The sequence below is a fragment of the Xenia sp. Carnegie-2017 genome, unplaced genomic scaffold (assembly GCF_021976095.1).
Source record: "Xenia sp. Carnegie-2017 unplaced genomic scaffold, XeniaSp_v1 HiC_scaffold_132, whole genome shotgun sequence".
In the NCBI taxonomy this organism is placed as follows: Eukaryota; Metazoa; Cnidaria; class Anthozoa; order Malacalcyonacea; family Xeniidae; genus Xenia; species Xenia sp. Carnegie-2017.
Window position 1 is genome coordinate 1 of NW_025813439.1, and position 22000 is coordinate 22000.

Sequence of the window (22000 nt, forward strand, 5' to 3'; positions counted from 1 at the left end):
AAGCAGCTTGTCCCACCAACAGAGATTCACCTGCACAAGCATTTGCTATCCAGAGCTGAAGAAATTTTCAACTGCAGCAACAAGATGCGGTTGCCAGGATGAAGAGGTGGCAAGAGACAAATATCGGAAATGGGTAAACACAAACCATGAAAATGTTTCTGTACCAAACAGTGGATTCTGGATTCATTTGACCCATGGATCTCTTGGTGCTTCTCAAGATGGACTTGTCTCTTGCCAATGTTGTGGCAATGGGATTTGTGAAATAAAGGTTTGTTATTCATTTTGTCTATGTGTCATGGGGAAAAGGTCAACATAATAATTACATCACCTGTTGATTTTGTTTTGATAGTGTCCATTTTGCCATAAAGATGAGACTATTGAAACTTCAAAAGATGAAAGGTTGTTTTGCATTGAAGTAAAAAGTTATGGCACAAAACAACTTAAAAGAATTAATGCGTATTACTGCCAAGTACATTTGTAAATTATTCTAATTTCATTTAACAAGCTTAATGTATAGCAATTCACTTTCTTAAGTTATTGCTCAGTTGTCATGCACTGGTCTCAGCTAATGTGATTTTGTTGTGTGGACAGAAAAAGACTTGTTTTCATAAATTCCTTAAACAAGCTTAATGTATAGCAATTTACTTTCTTAAGTTATTGCTCAGTTGTCATGCACTGGTCTCAGCTAATGATTTTGTTGTGTGGATGAAATTAGCTACTGAATCATGCAAATTCTAAATGTTGGTTGATTTTAAGGATGAGCAGTTCTTCTGAGACGGCTGTAGTTCGCCGAAAATTGACGACCATATTCATATATTTGATCGGCGCATTTCACTTGCTCCACCACAAGACATCTAGCCTCCTGTTTGCGTTCCTCATACTAAATATTGTCTCATTGATTGTGTCGAAGATTTACAAAAGAATAAGATAGTTATAAGATAATTTAACGTGTCTTAAAAATGCATGAAAATAAAATCTACGACTTTGGAAATCGACAACGAAGTTCAGTGGAATTATTAGTCACCAATTTCGGTTTGGAAAACGAATGCCGATTTTGGCAGCATTTACACTTTGAGAACTACAAGAATCTTGACTTTAAAAGATTTTCGGAGACAACACGGAGCACAGCACATTTACCGCCATTTTGAATTTTTTAAAACGTGTCCTTGAATTGGACATCTACTTGCATCATTGTTATTGAAGCAATGGTTCTTTAGAGAGTTTTCAATGGTTTTCAATCATACCACCCCACGGGCCCACCCCACCCCCAGTTATGTAAGCATTACAATTAATGGCTATTAGGAATTGGGTATGAAGACTGGTAACCAAACTGTTCGTTAAAATTGATCTGACATTCAGCCAAAAAGCCAAAGTCCTCAGTCATGAGCAAAAAATTCGCGTAGGTTAGTATACCGCGTGACTCAAAGACCGTCGTCAAGAGTTGTGGATTAGAAAGAGAAGGTCCCATTCTCGCAGATAGACCTGCATGCCTACTCATCTGCGCTCTTGACAGAGTCCATACAATAAAGCGGTAGTCATCTTCAGAGTCAAATGAGGAGTAAACGTCAGGTTAGCCGTATTTGTTATCTGGTCCTTACGTCATTGTATTGTGTGTACAGGAAATGTGTGGGTGTCAATTGTGTATTGTCATTGTGGATTAGTGTAAAGTGAAGTCAAACAGTGGTCATTATAAAGGAACAAGCATTGTTCTTCAAAAGTGGAAAAGGACACAAATTAATTTTAATTTGCTTTTTCTGAATGCGAAGCCATTTTAGGTTCTATTCATTAATAACTTACCTATATCTTTCTATCTTTACATTTTCTCTCGAATCTTTAAAAGATTATGCATCAACACTTTTCCAACATTCCACAGAAGAAAAGATTGAAAAATAGTATCATAATGAAGAAAACTTTTATTTTTTACTAGAAAAATAATGACGAGTGCCATTACTTATTTGGGTTCTAGTGTGCACGTATATATTGCTTAAGGTTTATTACAGATAATTTTGAGTTATTTTGGTTAGTTTCCGTGTTGTGTTATTCAAAGCAATTAAATTTTTAAAGAACGCTTCAGAGGTCTCTTTCTTTCTTAACTCTATTATTAAATTTGTAAAGGCTTAATTCTTGTTTCAAGACATTAAATTTTAAACATCGCCACTACTATATTAGAACAGGAAATATGCAAGTAATTAAAACGTTTTGTTATCTGCATTTGCTAAAATCTTCTTGTGCAAGACTTCCAAAAGTACAGCACATGTCTGTCAAATATTCTATAGATTAATTGATTGACAGCGTGCGACCCAGAATACTAAGACAAATACCAACAAATACATGTATACATGATGTATCACGTTAGTTTCTGCATTATAGTACTCTGCAACAAAGCTGTCATATGATAAATATGACCAACTGATAAACAAAGAACCGTTAGTGCACAAACAAAAAATGTTTTCAAACATCGAATATATCTTTGAAGACTTGATCTGGTGGAGGATTGTACTTGAGAATGTAAAGGATTGGAGAGTGTTCGTAGTGCTTTTCTTTGTTTGATCAATGCTTGAGCAATTATAGAGTAAGTTAAAGTCATGAAGATTATTGGGAAAATGAAAAAACATGAAACAGACGCAAACCATTCGTAAATGTAATAACGACGTTCGGGATCCACAACACACCTGAGAATTATTCTTCCAACTGTCGTAGCCAAACTAATGATGTACGCTAAGCCACAAACGATTTTGATTCTAAATGACCAGGGTATTTATAAGTGATATGGTTGTATTGACCATTGTAATTGGCAATTTCTAAATGACCAATTTTTCATATGGTTGTTATGAACAAATTGCAATAGTTTCAACCGTTGCTAGTATACATGCAGTTGCTAGGCTTCAACATTGTATCCCATGATCCAACGTGTTATCATTTAAGGATGAACATGCTTACAGCGATTGCGCGCATCGCTTAAACATTATTCAACAAACGCAAAACAATGTTGAGCGCATGTTGAGTGTACGTGTTGGGAGTGTTTGTATGCAGCGTAACGACGTATTCTAAACTACATGCAATAGATATTATCTTCAACCGAAGGAAGGTTTGAAGCCAGTCACACGATATAAAAAGATCACTATTTTGAAATATGAATTGTTATTTGACTTACCATCACGAGCCATAGAATCATACGTCCACATCGCCAGAAATTCGTAGTGGTTCAAGTTAAAAATTCGGCCAACAGTTCTTCTTTATGCCATTTCTTTTTCTTTGAGATCAACTTTGTGGTGACGAAATAGTAATAAGTTCGAAATACAACGGTATTCTTGTCTCCTCTTATACAACGAATTAAAATGGTACTGTCTTCTGAGTTTGTTTCATTTTACATAGTGTTTCAGCATCCACTATAACTCGTTCAATAATCTTGTATTTGGTTTGGCAGCCATTCTGCAAGCAAAGAAGTCAATCATAAGTTATAGCCACACCTTGGAATAGTTTGTTTGTACGTAAAGGTTGTCGCAAAAAACTGCTTGTGTTTGAAATCATTCGACATTTAGAATTTGCTCGATTCAGGAATAGTTAATCTCCAAAGAGCAATAACATTGAAAGAAAAATATTTTTTGCATTCAACATGAAGGATTAGCTTAGAAAAAAATTTTATGCTTCAGCCCATGATGGTCAATTAGAAAATAAAACAACATCAAAACTGAATGGCAATTCAGAAAGAAGAACCTCTCATTAATATTTACGTTATACGTCGGTTTCAATAAGTTTTTCCATCTACTATTAATCATACTATTAATATATTCTTCAGTTTTAATTCCGCCATGTTAATTAGAGGTCAGATGCAAAAGAATTTTGTCATCATCTATTAATATATTCTCGAGTTTACATTACGTCATGTTGGATGTCTGATGCAAAAGAAAATATCGTCATTGCTATTTTGTGAGCTTTAGCAAGCGTGGGCGATAATAATTGTTTTCCATGGACCATATGGTTAATTGCACCAAAATTAGCACTACTACTTATCCAACTTTTATCTCATCTCAGAATTTACTTGTTCAATATATAGCTTTATATTGTATATTAACGTCACAAAAAATTTCTTGCTTTCAAAAAAAAAACAAACAGCAAAATTATTTCAATATTTACCTAAATTTTTTCCTGTATGAGCAAATGAAGACATTCAAAAGGACCTAGTTGAAGTAGTCGTCGTATTTTAGCAAAAAGAAAAGATAAAAAAAAGGTTTGCAAACGTTGATTTATATTTTGTCGTCTACAACAAAATTTAACAAAATTGATAAGCCATTGCTTGCTTATTCTGTGAGCCAATCACATTATGCACTTGACAAGAGCTAGCCAATAGCATTTCTTTAGTCCTATGTACGCGTGATATTTGCAAAACCATGACTTTATCAATTTTGATTCTAAACAAAATTTTGAGTGAAGGATATACAGTTTTTCTATTCGAGAAACGACTTCAATTTTTCATTCATTTTAATGAAAGGTTGTTAACTATACGAAATTTCTCAAAAGAGCTGGCCAATAGCATTTCTTTAGTCCTATAGATCATGCGTGAGATTTGCAAAACCATGACTTTATCAATTTTGAATTTTCCAAATAAGTGTGCTGGAAAAAGAAAAGCAACTTGTTTGCCAGTCAAATTTTGGGAATTGTTTCAGTGTCAAATATGATATGTTTATAAAAAGCTCAATTGCTTTACAAACTGCTGTTGTATATTGAAAAATATTTTATTTAGGCAATTAGCTACTTGGTGCAGTTGAAAGTGATGATCTATGAGTAAAATGATATAAACCATTCAAAGCTAAAATATATTCTAGCGAGCCTGTTTTGCAAAGTTAAGCAAGCTTCAATCATGAATGTTTTTTGTTCTTGAGGTTCACAAAGACTATTAGACAAAGAAGCGATTTTTCTATTTAACATTCTTTCTTCTTTTTCAAGCATTATCCATAAATGACTTAAACATTTCTTTATAAATGTTGATAAATGTTTTGCATTCGCCCTATTGCATTTATTTTTTACCTACATCTGCATTCTGCCATATACGTTTGTATATTGTAATTGTGCCGCCAATCACACGATATAAAATAATCAATATTTTGAAACATTAAGTAATTATATGCCGTAATTTACCATCTTGAGCCTTAGAATCAACTTCAAACGTCACATCTCCGAAAACTCTTAGTTGTTGAGGTTAACATTTGTCCCACAGTTGTTCTTTATGCCATGTTTTTGTTTAAGATAAAATTGATGATGATGAATTAGTTATATGATCAAAATACAAAACTGTATTATTGCCTCTTCACATACAATGAATTAAAGATGGTACTGTCTTGGATTTTGTTTAAACTTAGCATATTGTATATTAGCTTCCACTACAACTGGCTCAATAATCTTGTGTCGGATTAGCAGCCATTCTGCCAGGAATGGAGTCAATGATAAGTTAACCACACCTTCCTACAGTTGTAGATTTAATATTTACACGGGCTCTCTAAAACCGCTCATCTTCGAAATTAGCCGAAATTCATTCAGAAATAATATATCCCCAAGGAGCAATAACATAAAAAACGTATTTTGTATTTGAGATGAAGGTTAGCTGAGAAAACATGTTATGCTTCAGCCCATGTTTAATTACAAATAAAATTACCTCAGGGCTGTTTACATGAGCCCGGTAATCGGGATTAGCGAGGCGTTTGGAAGTCATTAAAAGAGCAAAATAAAGCGCAAAACTTACAACCTTTCTTAAGCGTCAGTCATTTTAGTTGTAATTTTTAAATCAGGCTAAATTATTTTTTCATTTTTTAAAGGTTTTGTGAATTTGCAGATTCAGAGCATAAAGAATTTCCTCAAACAAGTTTCTCGTTGTGAAGTATTTAATCTTTTCCATTTGCCAAAATGATTTAACGCTTCGCAGAATCCCGGCTACCGTGCTCATGTAATCAGACCCTCGAAACTGAATTGCAATTCGGAAAGAAAAACTTCTAATTAATATTTGTTACACGCCAGTCTCAATAAATTTCGACCATTAATATATTCTTCAGTTACGATGCCGCCATGTTGAGGTGAAATACAAAAAGAATACAACCGTTGAGAGAACGTTATTGTTTTTTATTGCCCTTTGATTGATTGAAATTGAAACCAACAATTTTGAGTTTTGATTCCGCCATGTTGAGATCACAAGATTATATTATGATTATCAATGCTATTGCACTACTACGTATCCAATCTTCTTATCTCATCTTAGTATTTATTTCTTGTATAATATAAAGTTTTATATGACATATTAACGTCACAGAATATGTCTAATTTAAATGGCGAAATTATTTAAATACCCTGAATTAGCAATTGAAAACTTTTAAAAAGACCTAGTCAAGCGTTTGACATATTTTAGCGAATTCCATAAGCAAAAAATGCTTAAAACAATCAAAGATAAAATACATTCTATTATTTCTGTAGAGCCTGTTTACAAAAGTAAACAAGCTTGCTTGAAAGTTTATTTTTTGTTCTTGAGGTTACGAAGACAAAAAAGTCAGATTATTCTATGCAATCTTCATTTGTTCTTCTTTCAACTTATTTAAGTCATATCCTTGTGTTTATCTAGCTAATGATGCATATGTTTTCTTTGCCTTTCGTTTTGTCTTTGCTTCTGCTTATTTCACTGTGTGAATACAAAATCAAATACTCTACTGAACAAATACTTTTTGGTATCTCGAATCACTTGAATTTCTCCTATTTTTGTTCAGCATTCTCACCAATATACACATTATTTTTCTATCCAATAATCCATAAATCAGAGGATTTAACGAGTGTGAGCCAATAATACGGACGGAAAAGCAATTTTTAAATTGTTGAGGCATTTGGTGAAAAGCGTTGTGATTTTAAATTCGTTTGCAGCCAAATAATAAATATGACCCACTGCAAAGCAGAGAACCGTGCAGACGCAAACGAAAAATGTCTTACGATCCTGATTGTGTCTTTCGAAGACTTGAGCTGGTGAAGGATTTTAGGAGACTGTGATGCATTCGAAAATGTTCTTAGTACTTTTCTTTGTTTGCTCAATGTTCTAGCGATTATGGAGTAAGTCACAGACATGAATATTATTGGAAAAATGTAGAAACAGGCATAAAACGCAGACAATTCGTAAATGTAACGAAGGCGTTTAGGATCCATACTTCGAGGATGCACTCTCGCATTGTCATTCCAACAGTCGTTCCAAACCAATGATGTACGCTAAACCACAAACGATTTTATCTTCAGTTGACTGAGAGAAAGTTTCAATGGACAAACTATCGCACGATAACGTAGAACGGAAATGAGCATCATGATACAAACGCCACTTGAAAGAAAAAATAAATGTCATTTATATCTAAGCAGTTAAACAATATTAAAGCGCTTTTAAGAAAGTTATCCAATATCAAATGGAGAAATATGCTCAACATTGTAAATACGTCACATATCGCGAGATGCAAGACAAGAAAGTAGAAGTTCTTCTTTAACAAAATTTTTCTTTTAATATCGAAGATCACAAGGGTATTTCCAACGATGCCAAATGAAGATATTGCGACAATGAAAAATATAAAAGTTTCCATAGCGATAAGATTGATATATCTGAGCTACTTTCTATGAAGTGCTCTTCTCTCCTATATATTCCACTTTGCAAATGCAATAGAGCTGTGTTCAAGCTTTTCAGTGAGTCTCAAAACTCGATAAAAATTTTGCCTTGTTGCATTTTGTTTCCAACTACATCTGCATTATACGTCCGTATATTGTAATTGTGATTGAAATGTGCGTTAACATGGACCTATTAAAATTCACAAAAGCTCGTTATAAATTTATATAAGAAAGCGACAAAGAGCGTTATCGCTTCGCAGTAATTCCTTTTCCAGCGAATAAACGCCGCATCGCAGCTGTGCAAGCACATTTTCAAAAACGAAACAAACGCAAACCAATTAGGTTTGCCATTTTATAGACGAGAAGTCATAATTGCACTACTAATTTGGACTAAATTAAAGTATTTAAAACTGTCGATGATATAACGAATCAAACGTTGAAATTGACAAATTTGCGGCAAATGACTTTTGCAACAATTTAATTCAATGAAGATTTATCGCTCACGAAAATGTCTCCATATGAGATTTTCGAATATCTCTATATTTTAAGAAAACATCTAAAATAATGATAAACACTAGATGTCCGTCTCTACAGGGTGTCTCAAAACTGCTCATGCAGCCGGCGTTTTACAATTAGCATGATTTAAGCCCGCCGCATTGGAGGAATTGCTTACGCCAAGTGTCGTTCGTGATACTTGGCAAGCACCTCTAGTGTGCGGTGCCGTTTGAGCGCTTTTGTCACGCGTGTCACTTGCATCTGATATTCAACATGTTGAATAATTTTGCCACGAGTGATACTTTACTCCAAGTGTGCGGTGAACGAAAGCTTCTAGGTTACAGCTTCAATCTAATACGCATGCTTGGTGCACTCTGATACAACAACAAAAAACATGGCGGCGAGCCCCAGCTCTACCAGTGCAGTTGTTGCCGAAGCAATTTTGGAAGACCAAATCGCTGATTTGTGGCCTGAATACCCATGCCTATAGGATGTTAGGTCACCAGAGTTTAAAAACAGAGAAATGAGAGAGCGTGCTTTGGAAGAATTGGCTGAAAATTGGGTCAAACTGGTAAGTCAAATTCAATTGAATTTGTTGATTCAACTGTGAAATGTCTTAGTGATTATTAGCGCTTATTTTGCAGTGCATGGTTAAAATCTAAATTGAAAGCATTACGAAATAGTTACGTGAAAGCCAAGAAACCATCAGCAAGTGGGAGTGCTTGGAAAAACCTACGAAACGGTCAACGTGGCTGTTGGAGAAATTACAGTTTTAGCTCCCACGTGGCTTTTAGGGCGTCTGTTTCCAACTTGGATACGGTATGGAATTTTACACTCAAAGACATGTATAAATCAGTTAAATTCATTTTTCATTGGGTTTAAATACTCTTGAAATATTTATATGTAACTAAAATTTATGACATATCAACAATTCGGTTTTGCCATGGCACTGCTCCATCATTGTTGAAATAAATTGTTAGCAGTTCACGTTGAACTTTTGCACCTCTAGATGTATTAGGCACTAATGTACGCTGCATGTCAGTTAAGTTTGGGTCATTCCTCTAAGTTCCAGGTGATATTGTGTGATCTGCATTCTCTTGGTCAACTGCTACGGTATATGTTGCTTTGTTCTTGTTGATCATGTAATTGTGCAAGCAACAGGCAGCTAATATAATATCGGTTATTTTGTCTGGGGTCAGTTTGATAGTGGTTAAAAACACTCGCCATCTATGTGCAAATATGCCAAAAGCATTTTCAACTACCCGGCGTGCCCTTGACAATCTGTAGTTAAAAATGCGCTGTCCTTTTTCTAAGTTACGATGAGGATAAGGTTTCATCAGGTTGGTTGACAAGGTTTCATCATCGCCAACAATGTGACAATGTATTTTTGTTGCTATCCCTTGTACATTTTGTGGAGAGGGAAGATTTAAAATGTTGGATGATAATGCCCTTTTCAATGCAGAATCTCTGAATACTCCAGCATCCCCAGAACGACCTGCTGCTCCAACATCCACATAAATGAACTTGTAATTAGCATCAACAAGGGCCAAGAGAATAACACTGAAGTAATGTTTGTAATTAAAAAACTCTGATCCACTTGCAGTAGGTTGCTGGATACTAATATGTTTTCCATCTATGGCACCTATGCAGCATGGGTAGTTCCACTTGCTTTCAAAGTCACCAACAATTTTCAACCAATCTTCTTCTTTGCAAGGAGTCTAAAAATGAACAATCTTTTGTTTAGGTGTCATGTACAACACCTACATCAGATCTCAGCACTGTAGAGCTTGATGACAGCATTGAAGATGACAATTTCTCAATTGAAAATGAATCATGGGAAAACAATGATACTGACACAATTGAAATAGTAAAGTCAACAAAAGAACCACTCAAATCCAGGCAAATTAACACAAAAGAGGCAAGCTGATCACGAATATTCCTTGATAAAAATCTTTCTGATTCAATTTCTCAAAGAAACAAGAAACCCAAACCTGATGAAACTTCAAAACAATATGATGCATTTGGAAAATATGTATCTCAAGCACTATCAGATTTGGACAGTGCAACACGTCATCTGGCCCAACATCAAATAAACAATATTATATTCCAGGCTCAAACTGGAATGCTAACTCAGGATTCACAACAAGCAGTGGTGGTACAACCGCAATACAACCAATTTCGCCCATACAATCATATCACATTCCTCGACAAACAACTATCCCACATCTCCATTCAACTAAGCAAGTCCTCCGCTACATAATTCCTTACGAGAAGAATCAACTATATTTAATCAAAATAGGTGGTCTTCAAACTGACAGATGATGATGTGGCTTGAAGTATAGTCAAACAGTTCATTGCACATTTATTAAATAAAACATGTTCAGATAAACCTTCAAATATTCTTCTTTTAATATGGCATACAATGCTTTGCAAGTGTCTTCTACAATCCCAGAGATAGTCCTTTCTCCTATTCGGTACTGGAAGGACAAGCTTCTGAAAGATTCTCCTAGGCATGTTTTAATAACAATACATTATACCCTGGCTGCTTCATAGGATGCATTATAACACTACTTTAGCATTAATGAACCCATCAACACATTAGAAAACCTACTCAACAAGTGAATGAATAATGCGACATAAAATCCTTCCACTCCTCCTTTCAAAGGTAACAAATCTGCTCAAAAGCAGAAAGTCATACCCTGCAAGTCTGTGGTTTGTCAAAAGGTGAAAGGATACTTAAATTGTTTTTAAGTTTAGACATACCTGTTGCAAGAAAGCGTAAAGTTACTGACAAACGCTCAGAAGGCTTAATCGAAGCTCGCAGTTGTGTATCTTTTTTCTCAATATGTGGCGACACTATACCTAAAATCTCCTCGAACGAACGTCATTCAACCCTATGATATTGCCTAAATTTTTCTGGGTCTTCTACATTGATCTCACGAATAAGATTGGCGAATGCCCCTTGAGACTCACGACGTAAAATCCACTTCTTCGTCCAAATCTTTCGCTTTTTGGCCCTAAGTCGTCTTCGCCGCCGGCGTAATAATAGAAGAAGTAACAATATCTCTTCATCTTCGGGTGAATATGAATTATCTTCGGACGAGCTTCAATTTTCTTCGCATGAATCTGAGTCTGAGTCGTACGTTTCGCACGCTGCAGCCGCCATGTTTGTATCAGAGTGCACACAACGCATGCGTATTAGATTGAAGCTGTAAGCTAGAAGCTTTCGTTCACCGCACACTTGGAGTAAAGTATCACTCGTGGCAAAAATTATTCAACATGTTGAATATCAGATGCAAGTGACACGCGTGACAAAAAGCGCTCCAAACGGCACCGCACACTAGAGGAAGTGCTTACGCCAAGTATCACGAATGACACTTCGTAGGCAAGTTCCTCCAGTGTGCGGCGGGCTTTAGCAGTAATTGATCTCCAAAATATCTTCAAAGCTATTTGAAAACAATAATACATACGAATTGCGACAACTGTTTATTGCAAGTTTCACGAAATTCATTTCAATAGCATCTATGCCTCTTTGGGGATTAGAAATTAGCTACAGATTCATGCAAATTCTAAATGTTGGCTGATTTTAAAGATGAGCAGTTCTTCTGAGACGGCTGTAGTTCGCTGAAAAAAATGAGGACCATATTCATATATTTGATCGGCGCATTTCACTTGCTGCACCACAGGACATCTAACCTCCTGTTTGCGTTCCTCATACTAAATATTGTCTCGCTGATTGTGTTGAAGATTTACAAAAGAATAAGATAGTTATAAGATAATTTTACGTGTCTTAAAAATACATGAAAATAAAAATTACGACTTTGGAAATCAACAACGAAGTTCAGTGGAATTATTAGTCGTTAATTTCGGTTTGGAAAACGAAAATGCCGATTTTGCAGCATTTACACTTTGAGAACTACAAGAACCTTGACTTTTACAAAGATTTTCGGAGACAACACGGAGCACAGCACATTTGCCGCCATTTTGAATTTTTTAAAACGTGTACTTGAATTGGACATCTACTTGCATCATCGTTGTTATTGAAGCAATGGTTCTTTTACAGAGTTTTCAATGGTTTTCAATCATACCACCCCCACCACCCCCCAGCTATGTAAGCATTACAATTAATGGCTAGCAGGAATTGGGTATGAAGAACGGTAATCAAACTGTTCGTTAAAATTGATCTGACATTCAAAGCCACAAAGCCAAAGTCCTAAGTCATGAGCAAAAATTCGCGCAGGTTAGTGTACCGCGTGACTAAGACAGTCGTCAAGAGTTGTGGATTAGAAGGAGAAATAACGGACAACAGCTGACTGATTTTATTTGTCCTATACCGTTGTGCAAAAAATTTCTTTGAATGTAATTTCCACGCACTCTAAAAGATCAACTCGAAAACATTTTCTAACAAAAAGCATTTCAACGTGGTAATGACAAAAGCTTTAAAGAACCCCTCCCACCCCGCCCCCAAAACAATATCAAACTATCATGGATTCATGATGGTGGACGATTCCCCACTCACCAATCCCTTTCTCCGTAAGACAACGTACGCTACAACAGAAGGTTGTAAACAGAATAAGTTTCAGTTTCAAATAAATCAAACAAGGAATTGATACTTCACTAAAAAGTAGAGTCCTTCATGATTTTTTTTATATACATATTAAATCATTCTTGGTTTGATAAAGCAGCTAATGATTATACAGAGTTATCATTCAGTGGCGAATCTGGGGTAGATCAACACATTATGGCAATCTACAATTGAAAATACTTCGAAAACGACGTTGTTGGTTAGAAATTTCTAAACATAAAGATAATGCCAACGTGACTCATTGTAAATTATTTTTGATTGGAAAAAAATACTAACAGTAATATAAATTTCGACCTTTCCAAGTTAGGAACTGGTACCACCTTTCCTAGCATTCATTATATTATTTGGCCATTTCGAAGATTTCTAATGCAAAATAGTCTGAGCGAGCTTACAAGTTTTTGGGCAAGTTACAAAATCATAAGAATACTTAGGCCATGTAAGCGAAGCACGTGCGTTTTATACCCTTCACAACCCCATATGTGGATTGTATTACCCAACAAGGATAATTGAATTTTTCCCTCCTTCAGCTTACATCTGGGGAACTTACGTATCATACTTTCCCACAGCGGCGACCAGTTCTTTCGCCAAAATTGAATTGATTGTCATTTTTCGCAATTCACCGTAATCCTACTCTCTTCCATACTGCTTAAGTTCGACAGTTATCAATACGGGGACCCGGATGAAGTAGCCGACCCAGAAAACCTATAATAATTTAAGCTGCTATTTCTGGGTAATGCCGCTACACTCGCACAACCCAGGATTTTCGACGCGAGCACGCGTTCCTCGCAGTTCTCCTGCGGGATATCCACAGTCAGAGAGCTTTCATTCATACCCGACAACTTCTCTGTGAACGAAGATAATTTAAGGTAAGTCAATATTTCTGTAATAATTTCATTTTACATGCATTTGTATAAGCAAGATAAAATTTATAACCGCGATACTTACTTTGCAAAGTAAGAAAGTCATTTTCAGTTATCGGCCTCGCGTGAAGCTGTTCTCCCATCGGGCATTTTCAACTTGACAGTAAACTTATCGGACTTCGTGCTGGTGAAAAGCGAGATCAATTTGAACACATGATAAAGTTTTACTGCTAGGTATTCTAAATTATCCTCTTATGTTAAAGCTTTGGTCCTATACACACCAGTCTAGTGTCTTCATTTGGAGAGATCTGTTGAGTCCTTATGAGTTATCTGATGTTAAAACTTGAGTTCTTATAAACTCCAGTCTAGTGTCCTCATCAGGAGTGACGTAATGTTGAAACTTGAGTTTTATAAACTCCAGTCTAGTGTCCTCATCAGGAGTGACGTAATGTTGAAACTTGAGTTCTTATAAACTCCAGTCTAGTGTTCTCATCAGGAGTGACGTAATGTTGAAACTTGAGTTCTTATAAACTCCAGTCTAGTGTTCTCATCAGGAGTGACGTAATGTTGAAACTTGAGTTCTTATAAATTCCAGTCTAGTGTTCTCATCAGGAGTGACGTAATGTTGAAACTTGAGTTCTTATAAACTCCAGTCTAGTGTTCTCATCAGGAGTGACGTAATGTTCAAAATTGAGTTCTTATAAACTCCAGTCTAGTGTTCTCATCAGAGTGACGTAATGTTGAAACTTGAGTTCTTATAAACTCCAGTCTAGTGTCCTCATCAGAGGACTAATGTTGAAACTTGAGTTCTTATAAACTCAGTCTAGTGTCCTCATCAGGAGTGACGTAATGTTGAAACTTGAGTTCTTATAAACTCCAGTCTAGTGTTCTCATCAGGAGTGACGTAATGTTCAAAATTGAGTTCTTATAAACCCAGTCTAGTGTTCTCATCAGGAGTGACGTAATGTTGAAACTTGAGTTCTTATAAACTCCAGTCTAGTGTTCTCATCAGGAGTGACGTAATGTTGAAACTTGAGTTCTTATAAACTCCAGTCTAGTGTCCTCATCAGGAGTGACTTAATGTTGAAACTTGAGTTCTTATAAACTTCAGTCTAGTGTCCTCATCAGGAGTGACGTAATGTTGAAACTTGAGTTCTTATAAACTCCAGTCTAGTGTTCTCTATCAGGAGTGACGTAATGTTGAAACTTGAGTTCTTATAAACTCCAGTCTAGTGTCCTCATCAGGAGTGACGTAATGTTGAAACTTGAGTTCTTATAAACTCCAGTCTAGTGTTCTCATCAGGAGTGACGTAATGTTGAAACTTGAGTTCTTATATACATATTAAATCATTCTTGGTTTGATAAAGCAGCTAATGATTATACAGAGTTATCATTCAGTGGCGAATCTAGGGTAGATCAACACATTATGGCAATCTACAATTGAAAATACTTCGAAAACGACGTTGTTGGTTAGAAATTTCTAAACATAAAGATAATGCCAACGTGACTCATTGTAAATTATTTTTGATTGGAAAAAAATACTAACAGTAATATAAATTTCGACCTTTCCAGGTTCGGAACTGTTACCACCTTTCCTAGCATTCATTATATTATTTGGCCATTTAGAAGAAATTTCGAAACAGCAGATTTCTAATGCAAAATAGTCTGAGCGAGCTTACAAGTTTTGGGCAAGTTACAAAATCATAAGAATACTTAGGCCATGTGCGAAGCACGTGCGTTTTATACCCCCTTCACAACCCACACACGTGGATTGTATTACCCAACAAGGATAATTGAATTTTTTCCCTCCTTCAGCTTACATCTGGGGAACTTACGTATCATACTTTTCCCACAGCGGCGACCAGTTCTTTCGCCAAAATTGAATTGATTGTCATTTTTTCGCAATTCACCGTAATCCTACTCTCTTTCCATACTCCTTAAGTTCGACAGTTATCAATACGGGGACCCCGGATGAAGTAGCCGACCCAGAAAACCTATAATAATTTAAGCTGCTATTTCTGGGTAATGCCGCTACACTCGCACAACCCAGGATTTTCGACGCGAGCACGCGTTCCTCGCAGTTCTCCTGCGGGATATCCACAGTCAGAGAGCTTTCATTCATACCAGACAACTTCTGTGAACGAAGATAATTTATGGTAAGTCAATATTTCTGTAATAATTTCATTTTACATGCATTTGTATAAGCAAGATAAAAATTTATAACCGCGATACTTACTTTGCAAAGTAAGAAAGTCATTTTCCGTTATCGGCCTCGCGTGAAGCTGTTCTCCCATCGGGCATTTCAACTTGACAGTAAACTTATCGGACTTCGTGCTGGTGAAAAAGCGAGATCAATTTGAACGCATGATAAAGTTTTGCTGCTAGGTATTCTAAATTATCCTCTTATGTTAAAGCTTGGGTCCTTATATACACCAGTCTAGTGTCTTCATTTGAGAGATCTGTTGAGTCCTATGAGTTATCTGATGTTGAAACTTGAGTTCTTATAAACTCCAGTCTAGTGTCCCCATCAGGAGTGACGTAATGTTGAAACTTGAGTTCTTATAAACTCCAGTCTAGTGTTCTCATCAGGAGTGACGTAATGTTGAAACTTGAGTTCTTATAAACTCCAGTCTAGTGTTCTCATCAGGAGTGACGTAATGTTGAAACTTGAGTTCTTATAAACTCCAGTCTAGTGTTCTCATCAGGAGTGACGTAATGTTCAAACTTGAGTTCTTATAAACTCCAGTCTAGTGTTCTCATCAGGAGTGACGTAATGTTGAAACTTGAGTTTATATACTCCAATCGAGTCGAGATATACACATTGACTTGTTTTTTATGCTAAATCCAATGACTTCAACGGAAATATTTTGATGATAAAAGATAATTAATAATTGATAAAAACAGTAACGCGACATACCATATCTCAAAACTAACTGGTTGTATAGTATCCTTAAAATCTATCCCCATGCTCACGGTGACTGTAGAACCAATACCGATCGATTCTAAACAAGAGCAAAGCAACCCCATCCCAATTATTCACAGGTGATTTGCAGGTTAATATTTTTTCTAAGCAGACAACTCACCAATCTTAGGAAAATCGGCTATTTTCAAGCCGAGTCCCACTTTCTAAGACGAGAAAACAAACAGAGTCTCAGTAAGCACATTTCTACTAACGACTATGACTTAGAATGCAATTTACCTTCTTGCCAACGTGAATGTTTTCAACACATGAACTGCCGCTGTTAGTAAATGTTACTTCAACGGCGACCATCGTAGTCGAATACAAACACGGACTCCGGGGGAACTTGTATTGAGCCTTCAATCCACGACCAGCCATCTTATTGAGCAGTTCATAAGTCCTCAATTGAGAGAAGTCCGTTACGACCTACATGAGGAAGTTGGCTTGAGCATGATTTGATCACGTGTCATGTAATGCGCAATTCAAGTAGGCGATTGGCTGTGTTGCTATTCATCTGTAGCCTTTCATTGTTATCAGTTGAAAAGGACCTCGTCCTTAATCTAGAGCATGCGCATTGAATACTTAAGTCATCGATGTACCTTTTGCACAACCGCAGCAACTCCATTCTGTACGACACCAATGGAAAGTGTTTTCATATCGTCCACCAGCGAGGGAGAAAGAATGTTCTTATGTGCAGGACCATTTACAACAGGAGCCACAGGAACTATAAAAAATATTAAAGTATTTCGTATAGAGGAAAAAAATCAATCGGATTGGTGATTTCAGTGCCACAAGTTAAGCCGTTAAAGAGTGAGCTTACTATCTTCATCAAACGAAAGCAAATGATCTGTTGTTGGTGGCTTAGAAACTCGTTTATTCTTCGGAGCATCATCGGATTTCTTCGTTTCGACCTCAATATACAAAATATTGTGATTAATTAATTGCAGTTCATATGTGAAAAGCTGAATTATTTCTCGTTTTTCAAACAGTGGTATACATATCCTTTGAAAGTGTGCACAGTAATTTATCTCACTTTTTTCGCTGGCGTTTCTTGTTTAGCATCGTCACTCTCCTGTGACGAATCGCTTTCCGAGGACTCGGCGTCGCTATCCGAAGACTCTTCACTCGTTTTCGACTCGATGCTGCTCTGACTTTCTGATTTTTTTCGACTCTTTGCTCTTTCATTCCTTCCCCCTTCGACGTCGCTCTCTTGGCTTTCTGAAAAGCGAAATTGAATGACAAAAACTGAGGAGGGGGGAGGTATCAGAGGAAAATGAATGGCGCGGACGCTTTTAAACGCATGACGTTTTGCAAGAGATTTTTTTATTTATTTATTCCTTAATAAGTCTATATCACATACTATGGAGTAGACTTATGTTTATCCGACAGGAAGCAAACAGATTTTCCCGGGGGGTTGCATTAATGTGCTGGCAAAGGTTTCCCGGAGCCCGAGGCTTTGCATTGTGAAGTTGTAAATATGTTAAACCCTTATACTAAGTCTAACTGTTTGTCATTTTCAAGCGCACGATATTATAGTAGCCATTTCAAATTCTGGTGTGAAATACGTACAATAGGGTACATTCTGGTACATTTCCACACTGCACCATCATGTAAAAACAAAATGAGGTCTTGTCATGAGTAAACTATGTGACCATACAAGCCAAAGACAAGGTCAAACTACGAAAACTTGAGGCGGAAACATTGCTTAAAGTAAATATTTAATCAGAGGAGCCATACAGCAATACACCATTAATGTACCCCACCATTCGTAGAGAAGGGAGGATTGTTTTCTGTCAATACGTATATTGCCCGAGGAGCCATGCAGCAATACACCATTAATGTACCCCACCATTCGTAGGGAAGGGAGGATTGTTTTCTGTCAATACGTATATTGCCTGAGGAGCGATACAGCAATACACCATTAATGTACCCCACCATTCGTAGGAAGGGAGGATTGTTTTCTGTCAATACGTATATTGCCTGAGGAGCCATGCAGCAATACACCATTAATGTACCCCACCATTCGTTGGGAAGGGAGGATTGTTTTCTGTCAGAACGCATATTGCCTGAAGAGCCATGCAGCAATACACCATCGCGAAAACCCCGGTATTTGTAGGCAAATATTGTGCTGGTAGCGATCTATATTTTCTATGACTGTGAATATAACGGTACCATAGATATCAGTTTTAACAGCATACCACTTGATCTCTTACCTGTTTCCGATCCAGGTAAAGACTCCATGCTAGATTTACTGACGCTCTCGCTGCCTTCATCGCTCTCACTTTCACTTCCGCTGCTTCCACTTGAACCGGAGCCTGTGGGAACACGATGCAAAAATAGGCACGCAGTGCGTACAAAAGGGTAGCCTTGCTTAACACAAATGATTTATTCAGCCAAACTGTGCATATTTGGTTATATATGTATATATATAAGCTTGAAGATTGGTAACCAAGCATTATTGTTGAAATTAAATAAACTTAATTACGCGTCCAGTAGGAAAAGACTTGGGGGAAGAACGCACCTGATTCAGATTCCGACGCAGAGTCGGATTCAGATTCACTCGAGTAAAATGTAGACTTTTTCTTTGATCTTGACTTCGATTTAGATTTCTCCCACAACGGCTCGACCTACATAAACATATCGATAAAATGTTGAATCACACAATCAAAACATAATCATGGGATATGAACGATCACAAACCTCGACGTTTCTAACAGAGGGATCGGGAGGGACCTCGGGTATTCGGGAAGTTCTTGATAGCCAGACGCTCGTGCGTTTATGATGAGAGAGAGAGCCGACGATGAACTCACCATGACCTTATAGAGAAGAACATTAGCTGCATGGATTGACACTAGATACTACAGCATATACAGAGACCTAAGAGGCAATGCTTGATCTTTCCTAATAAAGATACTAGACAACTCAAGTTTCAACATCACTACTAATGAAGAGACTAAACTGAGATACATAAAGACTCAGGTTTCAACATCATATCCTTCCTGGTGAGGATACTAGACTAGAATGTAGGACTCAAAATTCAAAATCAAATCACTCCTAATAAAAACACTACACTGAAGAATATATTGGAGTGAAGTCGTAACATCAGATTATTCTTGATGAAGACACTAGACTGAAGTGCATAAGGACTCAAGTTTTAACATCAGATCACTACTAATGAAGACACTAGACTGGAGTGCACAAGGACTCAAGTTTTAACATCAGATCACTACTAATGAAGACACTAGACTGGAGTGCATAAGGACTCAAGTTTTAACATCAGATCACTACTAATGAAGACACTAGACTGGAGTGCACAAGGACTCAAGTTTTAACATCAGATCACTACTAATGAAGACACTAGACTGGAGTGCACAAGGACTCAAGTTTTAACATCAGATCACTACTAATGAAGACACTAGACTGGAGTGCATAAGGACTCAAGTTTTAACATCAGATCACTACTAATGAAGACACTAGACTGGAGTGCACAAGGACTCAAGTTTTAACATCAGATCACTACTAATGAAGGCACAAGACTGGAGTGCACAAGGACTCAAGTTTTAACATCAGATGACTCCAGATGAAGACACTAGACTGGAGTGCACAAGGACTCAAGTTATAACATCAGATGACTCCAGATGAAGACACTGGACTCAAGCATTTAACAGCCTTGACTGAAGACCTTCCTTCACCTTTGAAAGATGACTCTAACACGGGAGGTGGTTTGGAAGCCAGCAATATTTTCTTGGAGTGTTTAACAATCTGTCCCACCTGAAATACACACGAGAACAAATAAATCGACGCCATTGGAACATGTCATTCGAGTGCTATATTATACATTAAACAAAGTATTCGTAAAAAAAGAACCGCTGTCCAAAACAAACCGAAGTTAATAACTGTAAATCACATTCTAATGGCAAAAGTTTCTCCATTTACTATTGGTTTGAAGATGCTAAAATCAAACTTTCGATATTATAATAGTTTAAATTTATAGCTCAAAACCAGTGTAGTAAGGAAGTTCATACTTGGTAAATATGGTATACGGTATAATAATGGTAAATAATTTAATTTCGAAACTTTGGACGACGAAGTTCAAATCTCGATTGGTTCATTAAAATTTCTTCAACGCAATAAAAACAAACAGGAAATATAGATATGTTTCTTATCTAATAAGTGAATGCCTTAGATAAATTATATTAGATAAAATACAACCCAGCCAATGATTGAATATTTGAGATAAAACACAACCTAGCCAATGAGTGAATGTCTTAGATAAAACACAACCTAGCCAATGAGTGAATGTCTTAGATAAAACACAACATAGCCAATGAGTGAATGTTTTAGACAAAATATGACCTAGCTAATGAGTGAATGCTTTAGATAAAACACAACCTAGCCAATGAGTGAATGTTTTAGACAAAATATGACCTAGCTAATGAGTGAATGCTTTAGATAAAACACAACCTAGCCAATGAGTGAATGTTTTAGACAAAATATGACCTAGCTAATGAGTGAATGCTTTAGATAAAACACAACCTAGCCAATGAGTGAATGTTTTAGACAAAATATGACCTAGCTAATGAGTGAATGCTTTAGATAAAACACAACCTAGCCAATGAGTGAATGTTTTAGACAAAATATGACCTAGCCAATGAGTGAATGTTTTAGATAAAACACAGCCTAGCCAATGAGTGAATGTTTTAGACTAAATATGACCTAGCCAATGAGTGAATGTTTTAGATAAAATATAGACTATCCAATAATTCAATGTTTTCGATAAAATATACAATAAAAAAGTTCTAAAATTAAACCTTCTCTCCGGGAAACACAATGGGACGTAAAAATCGCGCTCGATCCCTTATATCGTAGCTCTGGTCATATTTGGCGAGATTTAATACATATTGACACAACTGCTGATTCTACAGAAATAGAAGTACGTAGCGTATTAAGTCAAGCTACGACTAGAAGTGTGAAAAAAATAAAAAATATAAACAGTATATTAAGTAAAAAAGTAAATGGTTTGAACCCGGGAGTATCGTTACATGTTTATAAATGTAGATCATCCAGGTTAGTATAGTCCTGAGAAGGACTGTTTTTGTTGTTGCTGACTGACGTTTCGACAACCTTAGCGGTAGTCATCTTCAGAGTCAAATGAGGAGTAAACGTCAGGTTAGCCGTATTTGTTATCTGGTTCTTACGTCATTGTATTGTGTGTACAGGAAATGTGTGGGTGTCAATTGTGTATTACCAATGTGAATTAGTGTCAAGTTTAATGTTTTTAGTTGATCGTTTGTTTGTATTGTGCACCTTACAAACGATTTATTAATAAGTATAAACGTGTTCAGAAATCAGTTGGTAAAAACTTGAAATTTAAGAAAATTTCTAAGTTTGGAAAGGTTCAAAACACAGTCCAACCTGTATTAAGCGTGCTGTATTAAACGGTGGCCGTATTGTACGAATCCAGACTAGAGCCCCTCCCCTTCC

General features: G+C 36.5%; 1 protein-coding gene and 3 long non-coding RNA genes across 4 annotated transcripts; all 4 read right to left on the reverse strand.

Moving 5' to 3' along the window:
- Window positions 1-9173: 9173 nt before the first annotated feature.
- On the reverse strand, window positions 9174-11184 carry LOC124433614. Its single transcript, XM_046983402.1, has 2 exons — window positions 11053-11184; window positions 9174-9830 (listed from the first exon to the last, which is right to left on the reverse strand). The coding sequence occupies exons 1-2, from the start codon at window positions 11182-11184 to the stop codon at window positions 9174-9176; spliced, it is 789 nt and encodes a 262-aa protein (XP_046839358.1).
- A 4625-nt stretch (window positions 11185-15809) lies between these two features.
- LOC124433617 lies at window positions 15810-16685 on the reverse strand. Its single transcript, XR_006944522.1, has 3 exons — window positions 16641-16685; window positions 16475-16559; window positions 15810-15891 (listed from the first exon to the last, which is right to left on the reverse strand). It is a non-coding gene; the product is annotated as an uncharacterized LOC124433617 (long non-coding RNA).
- Window positions 16686-16876: 191 nt separating this feature from the next.
- LOC124433615 lies at window positions 16877-17358 on the reverse strand. The gene is made up of 3 exons (XR_006944520.1): window positions 17337-17358; window positions 17116-17240; window positions 16877-16942 (listed from the first exon to the last, which is right to left on the reverse strand). It is a non-coding gene; the product is annotated as an uncharacterized LOC124433615 (long non-coding RNA).
- A 1940-nt stretch (window positions 17359-19298) lies between these two features.
- LOC124433616 lies at window positions 19299-21426 on the reverse strand. Its single transcript, XR_006944521.1, has 3 exons — window positions 21328-21426; window positions 20209-20287; window positions 19299-19332 (listed from the first exon to the last, which is right to left on the reverse strand). It is a non-coding gene; the product is annotated as an uncharacterized LOC124433616 (long non-coding RNA).
- Window positions 21427-22000: the final 574 nt, after the last annotated feature.

Coding starts and splice junctions, on each gene's coding strand:
- LOC124433614 (XM_046983402.1), bottom strand. CDS start 11,184: ATGAAGAGATATTGTTACTTCTTCTATTATTACGCCGGCGGCGAAGAC. Junction 9,831..11,052: donor GGCATTCGCCAATCTTATTC/GTGAGATCAATG, acceptor GTTCATTTTTAG/ACTCCTTGCAAAGAAGAAGA.